Source organism: Limulus polyphemus, unplaced genomic scaffold (assembly GCF_000517525.1).
Source record: "Limulus polyphemus unplaced genomic scaffold, Limulus_polyphemus-2.1.2 Scaffold5166, whole genome shotgun sequence".
Lineage (NCBI taxonomy): Eukaryota > Metazoa > Arthropoda > Merostomata > Xiphosura > Limulidae > Limulus > Limulus polyphemus.
Genome location: NW_013670776.1, coordinates 44,375 through 53,705, shown reverse-complemented (window position 1 = coordinate 53,705; position 9,331 = coordinate 44,375). Strand labels below are relative to the sequence as shown.

Below are 9,331 nucleotides of genomic sequence, written 5' to 3'. Positions count from 1 at the left end.
GATCACTGCCCCGTGGGTCACTGTCGACCATCCAAGAAAAGTGAGTGAAAGTGAAGGGGAGCAAATCGAGAGATCAATGGCAGTAAAAGACTGACTAGGTGCATGAAAATAAATATATGTTCCAGTATTAAAGAGAGAAAGGTTGTGATCCGAGTGCATATGCTCTATGGAACGACCACTCCCATCAATATCAGCACCACCCCAAAGAGGATTGTGTCCATTAAAGTCTCCCAACTGGTCAACGACAGCATCAAGGTTCGATTGATCATAAGTCTCCCCAGGAGACAGGTAGAGAGAACAAACAGTTATGGTACGACCAAAGGAAACGCGGATGGCTACGGCCTCCAAGGGTGTATCGAGGTACACAGATAAGGAGGGCACATGCTGGTCGACCAGCAGTGCCACCCCTCCATGCACTCGTCAATCACACATCCTGTCATTCCAGTACAGAGAAACTGCCGAAAGGTGACTGTATTGGCAGATTTCAGAAATGTTTCTTTTAAGGAGAGACACACGGGATGATAGTAATCGATCAAGGCCTTAATGGCATAGAGATTAGAAAGAAAACCTCGACAGTTCCACTGTATCAAAATGGCTATTTTTATGTAGGTGGAGTAGAACAGGGTGGAGAACCGTTTGGTTTACGACCACGCCGTTTTTCTTTACTACAAGAAGGTTGATCGACCTCCATGGATCCTGCCCATAATCGAGCAAGCAGATCTCTGTCATCAGACTGAGAATCCAACGACTGAGGACGTGATCGAATGATAGTCCTGCATTTAGGGGCCAAAAAAGGACCCAAGCAGACAATGGAGGCCAGTGCTCGAAGCGATGGACCCAGCCAGTCACTGGAAAGAATGGTGGGGACAGAGTTTGGAGTATACATAGACTGATCAACTCTGTTTTTCAAGGAGGACAGAAGACCCCTCACGACGTGAAAAAGACTCAGACGGAGGCACAGAAAGGTCAACCTGCACCCTCATTGTAGCAGTGGAGTGTTGTGCAGTGGCATATGTCCAAGATTTAGTAGGGAACAATAGCTTCCGAACCTCAGGGTAAGAAATGTTGTTAACAGTCTTCAAATGCTGTACCTCTTTCTCCACCAACCACTCAGGGCAAGACCTAAAGTAATAGGTGTGGGAACCACTACAGTTAACACAGTGAGGGTTACACAACCTACTGTTGACGATCTACTCCATTTTCTCACCATCGCTTTACAGAATACCCTTCAGGGTGGATTCCTGTATGTGGGGAAGGGACCTCCCAGGGAAGGTTCTGTATTTTCAGTTACCTCCTCCTTGATCTAAGCATCCACCCACGTGTTTGCTGGGCATGGTGACCCATGAAGGGGAGGAGAGGATCTTGGTGGATGAGTGATGTCTTGGACACTGCAACACACCACTTTGGCCTTGAATTCCTGTAGACGGGTGGCCTATGGATGACCCCTCAGGGTCAATTGGCTGGTCCCAGTGTTGGGCGTTCTCAATGGGTGTTGTGGATATTGTGTCTGATGCTGGTGTTTGGGTAAAGTGTTCACGAAACCATGGCATTGCTACAATGTCCTTGTTTGACATTGTAGTGTGTCCCCTTGTAGGACGTCATGTCGGGTGGGGTCTGAATCTTTCTCTTTTAGTATGGATCCCCCAAATACAAAAAACTCTGCTCGTTGGTAAACGACCATACCTTTAAGACTCCGACTAGCAGTCTCCACCAAAATGTACACCTGTACTTCGCTTCCTGATCCTCCATTCCCTGTCTCAAATATATTTAAGGCAAATGTCTCCCTTTTTTAAACACAAAGGAATTAGAGGGCTTGCTGGCTCACCAAAGTCAGTTAAGAAGCTCCGTTCTGGAGACATCTTGGTTGAAACAACCAAAGCTAAGCACAGTGAACTCTTCTTGAATTCAAAGGCCATTGGGGATATACCCATTGAGGTTAGTCCCCATGCTTATTTGAATTCTTCATGAGGAGTATTTTCGAGAGGGACTTGAAAACTATCCCTGAGTCAGAGATCCTTGCTGGTTTCTCCAGCCAAGGAGTTTCAGCATTTCGAGGGATCTCCACTCATCAAGATGGTATTATGGTACCGACCTCTGTTCTTATTTTGATGTTTTCATTGCCACATCCACCTACCACTGTTAAGGCAGGTTATTTGAATTGTAAGGTACGGCCGTATATTCCCAACCCTCTCTGATATTTCCAGTGCCAGCGATTTGGCCATTCAAAGACATCTTGTCATGGTTCTCTGACGTGTGCTCGTTGTGGTGGCAAGGACCACGACGCTTATGAGTGCACACTAGGAACAGTTTAATGGTGGTGTAAGCATATCAGTAGTACAAACAGGTGTGACTGAAGCAGGATAATCAGGAGTAGGGATGATTTGAAGAAAAGTAAACTGCTGTATAATGTATTGTTTCGATTATTAACATGTACACAGGTCTATCAGTTGTATGAATACTTGATCTCCTTGATAACTTGAATATTAATTTAGATTATTCCTTATTTCTTTTGTACTGAAATTGTTTTGACAGGTATCACGTTTGTGCAATGAAAAGTCACAAATGGTCGTTATATAAGATTAATTTGTCCGGCCATCTAGCAACCAGAAATGAAACTGTTATTTATAAAACATAGAAATAATATATGCTTACAAACTGAACTCACTGCTAAGTAGTAGTTTTGCTTTTTATTATTTCCCCCAAACAAATAGTAGAAGAACAGACTAATATAACTGTTATACAAGCTGTGAAATACTCGATAATGGCAATTATATGCCAGATAAGACTACAACTCAACTTTAACCGTTATTTCTAAGAATAATAGAGTAATATATTGAATGCGGCGAACATTATTTTCTCGGCCCATCCATACATACTAAATACTATTGTGCTTAATGATAACCTCTTCCCAAGTACTCTTAAAATGCTTTTCTGTCTTATGAAATTTATTCCAGAAACTTCACTCATATTTTGACTAGCGTGAAGAAGAAGAAAAAGGTGAACCTTTTGGCTCTTTAGCTACTTCCAAATTCTCCAATTTATCAACATTTTACAATAATATTAGGAGTGTCACAAATTGTGAAAAGCTCGATAATAGCAATTAGGTGCTTAAATAAGGCTATAACTGAACTTTGGCAATTATTGGTAAGCATCATAGATTAATAAAATGAAAGCGACGGCCATTTTTTTCTCGGTCCATTCCTACACCAAAGCCAGTTTAAATTTAAGAATTACGAATTTTTTCTGGATTTTGTTTCCAGGTTGCTTCTTATTCTAATCTGTTATTCACTCTCAGCCCTTGTAACAACTTTAACAACATCAAGTTTTGTAATTATTGAAAAAGAAATAAACAACATGAAAGCTGATGGTCAATAGAATAAACTAAATGAATCTTACGGGCGTAAGCCAAGAAAACAATGAAACAAACAGGCCTAATATTAATGATAAAAATCACTCTAGACTGCAGTTGTAATTTCCTAGGGCAGACGTTAACCCAGTCATTAAAAAATCAATAAATAATATATGTTATAAAGACGTTTTATCAATCTTCCAAGCAACAACTGGTACGAATACGGTGATAAAAAATGGAATAATTGACATGCAATGAAAAAGTGCCTTTTAATAAAAAATAATTTCTGAAAGTGTGTGAATGCTGGATCAAAATAAATCAAACATAATTATAATACCTTACCAAATAGATGATAGAAGGAGCACAAACTGTGGCTATGCATATGATGGTAGCGCTGGCTCCCATTCCTAGAGCCCTGACAGGGGTTGGAAAAAGTTCCGCTGCCTGTTGATACACCACCATGAATAATGCAGAACTGCAAAACTTTCCCACGAGGGCCCCAAATGTCTTGTAGATAGCTAACTCTGTTCGGAAATGAAAATAACAATAATTTCTTTATTACTTTTAAAATCGGAGAAGAGAAGATAATATACATTATATTCTATTATAAATACGATAGCTATGTGAAGTTTCTTTTTTGTTTGAGGTAAAGAATAAGGACTCAAACACCTGTGTTAAACCGTCAGAATCAAGATTAATTGTAACTTTACTTAACAATACGTGTCGACAACGTTGTGAGGGACGATTTTACGAATTAGACTTCACTTAAATCGCATTATTTCAGTCAGACATTTTGTTCGCATGCTTCGCGTTGTTTTTTTTTGTTTGTTTGTTTTTTTCGTTTGTCCTTTAATCCTTTAGAGGTTAATATTGTAAATTATGTACATCTTGTTTACATATTTCGATAAATGGAATAGCATACTTAGGTACACAGTTACATATTAGTTTATTCATGAAGTTACGTTTCATCACAATGGATAAAGGGTTAATAAAATTAGTTACATGAGCTAATGTATTATAAGTCCTGATTTATCACAATGAACAAAGAGTTAATATTAGTTACATAACACATTAGGTTGGGAAAACGCACAATGTGAGGCGTTCTCTGGTACGGATGGTTTTAAATTAATTTTCTTACTGTATGAAAACTATGTTATAAACAGCTGATGTTTGAGTATTAGTACATGTTTAGTGACAACATACTTAATCATGACTATTTCATTATATTCCACCCTTAGAAATGAATGTTAGTACAAAATAACTAACACATTATCAAGTAACAGTGTTGTTACTAAAATTGAAATGTGTTTCTTTTTCATCAGTTATTGAACATTTTTATTTGTATAGCTTATTGCTGTGTCAGAACTGATGATAATCCTAATGAGATCAACTATATGTACATCCATTAAGATGGGCCTATATTCATCGTGAGCTGCAGCCGACGAGGCCATTCACACAATACCATAGCTCGTCAAATCAGCTAAATATGATGAAACTCGTTATATGTATTTTAATACTGTAAATAAATGACCTTATAACACCAAATTTGTCATATTTATTTAATTGGACACACACAACGTTTCGCTTTACAGCTTCTTCGGGAGTGTTCCACTGTAAAGCGAAACGTCCAATTAAAGAAAAATAAATTTGGTGTTATAAGGTCATTTGTTTCTCATATTCAAATGTCTTCCATACACCAATTTGCATTACAGAAATTAAATAATGTGTTATTATATGTATTGTTGAGATCTAGCATCGCAGTTATTAACGTTTAAGAAGTGATCCTTCACCAGTACTGTTATCTCATTGTTAAAAGGTTATTTAAGAAGTGATCCTTCACCAGTATTGTTATCTCATTGTTAAAAGGTTATTTAAGAAGTGATCCTCACCAGTATTGTTATCTCATTGTTAAAAGGTTATTTAAGAAGTGATCCTTCACCAGTATTGTTATCTCATTGTTAAAAAGTTATTTATTTTATTGTTACCTATGAGCTGTTATACTAAACGTATTAATTTTAAAGATATGTCTGCCAAACACTTATTGTTTGAAACGTTGTTTATCTGAATTAAAGGAGAAGTAGCAATATTAGGAACCAAAAGTCAATATCGTAGTTAGAACTCAAGTAATATCTTATTGGGATAAATAGGTAAAAACGAAATGTTTGTTAGCAGTTTCAAGGTAATAGAAACAAAATGGCGGAAGTTTAAATTTTCTCCGTGTGTAATTTTAGCATGTTAGACAACTCAAAGAGATTTTCAAAATGACCAAAGTGGTCATTCAATTCAGAGTAACCTTCAAAACTCCACATCATATTCCCAGTACTAAATTGTTTTGCCTCATTATGCTTGCGTAGGTTTCTTGACATTTGACCCCCGTATTTTAATCCCTGCTCAACTTATGATAGTTTTTCAGCGTTTTTATTTTTGTCACATTAGTAGATTCCATTGCTGTTGTTATTGTTTCAGAAATATGCTGAAAAATGTCAAATTATTCAATTACAATCACGGTCTAGATGAAATTATTCTGTAGTTAGAGTGGTCGTAATATGTTATATTCGCTTTTTTTTTAAATAATCTTATTAGCACATAAAGCTTCCGCCATTTTGTTTATATCGAGCCTATTGATCTAAAATAGGATTTAAAACTTTATTCTATTCTTGTTATTTCAATAAGGTACTGCTTGAATACGTATTCAAAAGATTTGATCTTTGGTCACTGATCTTGACATTTCACCTTTGTTTGGGGGTTTATAGCCTGTACAAAGAAACATATTGTCTCTCATTGTGTGTACCAGAAAATTGTAAGAAACACTACCATGTTCACAAATGAACACCTACCTGCTGTGAATGGGATTGATAAAAAGTGACTAAGAGCAACCAATAGTGCTAAGCTCACGTTTGTCCATCGTCGCCCTATCGTTTCCATAAGGTACCAACAGACAAAGTAGGAAGGTAACTCAACGAGTCCGAGTAGAAAGAAGTTTAAAAATTCATTTCCATAGAGATTTGTGGTGTTGAACTTTATACTAAAGTAGGATATCATACAGGAAACCCTGAAATATAAAGTAAACATAAGAGATTCGTTTAACAAAGAACCCAATATTGTGACTTCGGAGGACCTGGTCAGTTTCTAAACAGTCTGAATATGTATTTGTATGACTTATACTAAATCTGTGACTTCGGGATAATCTGGTCAGATTTTAAATAACAACACACTGAATCTGAGCTTTCATGACTTCATGATTTATATAGAAGCTGTGATTTAAAATGGTCAACTTTTAAACAGTCCGAATATGTTACTTTCTTGACTTATTCTAAAGTTGTGACTTCGGGATAATCTGGTCAGATTTTAAATAACAACACACTGAATCTGAGCTTTCATGACTTCATGACTTATATAGAAGCTGTGATTTAAAATGGCCAACTTTTAAACAGTCTGAATATGTTACTTTCTTGACTTATTCTAAAGTTGTGACTTCGGGATAATCTGGCCAGATTTTAATTAACAACACACTGAATCTGAGCTTTCATGACTTCATGATTTATATAGAAGCTGTGATTTAAAATGGCTAACTTTTAAACAGTCCGAATATGTTACTTTCTTGACTTATACTAAAGTTGTGACTTAGTTAAGTTTCTAAACAGCCTGAATCTGTACTTTAATGACTTGTATAAAAGCTGTGGCTTAGCGTAGATCTGATCTATTTTTAAACAGCTTTTGAAATGTCGAACAATTTCCAATATTTAGTGAGATTTTATGGGCTTAAAGAAAGAAAGCAATGAAACCGACAGGCCTAATATTAATGATAAAAATCACTCTAGACTGCAGTTGTGTTTTCCAAGGACAGAAATTAACTGCAGTTGTGTTTTCCAAGGACAGACATTAACTGCAGTTGTGTTTTCTTAGGGTACAGATATTAACTGCAGTTGTATTTTCTTAGGGTACAGACATTAACTGCAGTTGTGTTTTCTTAGGGTACAGACATTAACCCCATCGTTAAAAATTATTTCTTTTCAATAAGTTTCTCTAATATCAGACTTCTAACAGTTTGTCCCGTTTGCTGTGGTTTTTCACTTATTGCTATGCACGATATTGTGTTCTTTTATCAATATTTCCATTATTTAATCTAATGGGTAATACCACTACCACTAGATGGCGCTAGCAATATTTTACGTCTGTTTATTATTGTTTTGTTTGGTGTTCTGATATTGAAAAGAAATATGAAAGAGTCGTCAAGACATATCAAATCTACTAATATTTTTAAAGAAATCAGAATATTTAGCCAAAAAAAATTAATTTTATGAAAATAAGACGACACAATAGCTAACGAAGTGGCTTAAACAAACAAAGCTTGCTTAAAATCACACATACACACGTTTCTTTTCATCGTGAATGAGACCAGAACCCACCAGTATAGTCTCAACATCAAAATATGCTAGAGCATCAAAGTTACAACATCAAAAGTAGTAGAATTAAAACGAGTTTGATACTTACTAAAGCCTATGTTCAATTACAGCATTCAAAACCGCTCAAAATTATATATATATATATATAGAGAGAGAGAGAGAGAGAAACTCTTAACGACCTTGTGTATAAAAAAACTTTAAAAAACTCGAGCCATCAGTCTGTTCATAGCATTTTATCAGTGTCAGTGGTTGTCAAAGTATGTTCCGCGACCCACTGGTAACCCGCGAGAGTCCTACAGGTCATACAGGTGTGTTGAGAGCTAGTCCAAAATGCAAAGTACATGAAAAGTGGTGACAAGCAAAAGCGGGTGGGGTAGGACCGTTTGAGAACCACTGCATTTTATGATTATGTTAGAAACAATGGTTTTAACAGAACACCTTCATACAATGGTTTTTAGCAGAACACCTTCCTACAATGGTTTTTAGCAGAACACCTTCCTACAGTATGGTTTTTAGCAGAACACCTTCCTACAGTATGGTTTTTAGCAGAACACCTTCCTACAGTATGGTTTTTAGCATAACACCTTCCTACAATATGGTTTTTAGCAGAACACCTTCCTACAATATGGTTTTTAGCATAACACCTTCCTACAGTATGGTTTTTAGCAGAACGCCTTCCTACAGTATGCTATGACGTGAGCTAGGGAGGTAAATTGTCATACAAACTTTATAATGAAAATTAGTATCATTAAGCTTTGACTAACTTCTCTGATATCTACTTCCTTTTAAACATAGTAAGAAAAGTATAAAACCTGATATGGAAGGAACACTAAAATAATTGATTAAGAAAGCAGTTTATACATAAAAACAGAACATTATGGTAGAGAGACAGAACTTAATAGAACAAGCTGTATTTGATTAATTTATTTTTTTCCTCTCTCTCTTTTAGAACTTTGCAGAGTGGAGATACCGAAGTTGTTCTGTAATCTCACATTTATATTTTCATCAATTAGATCTCGTGAGTAGGTTAATATCATTTCCGGAAGTTTTCCCGCCAATTTGACGGTATTGTTTTTTTCTAAACCTGCCCTGGGTGATAACATTCTGCTTTTATGTTGTAGAAACATCCTTCTCAAAATATCTCTCGATATTCAGTCTGATGTGTTAATTAATGTATTGTTTGGGTGTTTAATGGATATTCAGTTTGATGTGTTAATGTACTGTTTGGGTGTTTAATGGATATTCAGTCTGATGTGTTAATGTACTGTTTGGGTGTTTAATGGATATTCAGTCTAATGTGTTAATGTACTGTTTGGGTGTTTAATGGATATTCAGTCTAATGTGTTAATGTATTGTTTGAGTATTTTCTGTTAATGTATTGCTTGAGTGTTTGCTGGACATTCAAGTCTGATGTGTTAATGTATTGTTTGAGTGTTTGCTGGACATTCAGTCTAATGTGTTAATGTATTATTTGAGTGTTTGCTGGACATTCAGTCTGATGTGTTAATGTATTGTTTGAATGTTTGCTGGACATTCAGTCTGATGTGTTAATGTATTATTTGAGTGTTTGCTGGAC

General features: G+C 36.1%; 1 protein-coding gene across 1 annotated transcript in view; it reads right to left on the bottom strand.

Moving 5' to 3' along the window:
* The window catches only part of LOC106472213 (carcinine transporter-like), a 44,391-nt gene that overhangs the window by 12,896 nt on the left and 22,164 nt on the right, over positions 1 to 9,331 (bottom strand). Inside the window, exons 7-8 of the mRNA XM_013932841.2 lie at positions 6,187 to 6,401; positions 3,692 to 3,873 (exon numbers count right to left, since the gene is read on the bottom strand). Coding sequence (XP_013788295.1) covers positions 3,692 to 3,873; positions 6,187 to 6,401 — 397 coding nt within the window. The remainder of the gene's footprint in view (positions 1 to 3,691; positions 3,874 to 6,186; positions 6,402 to 9,331) is intronic.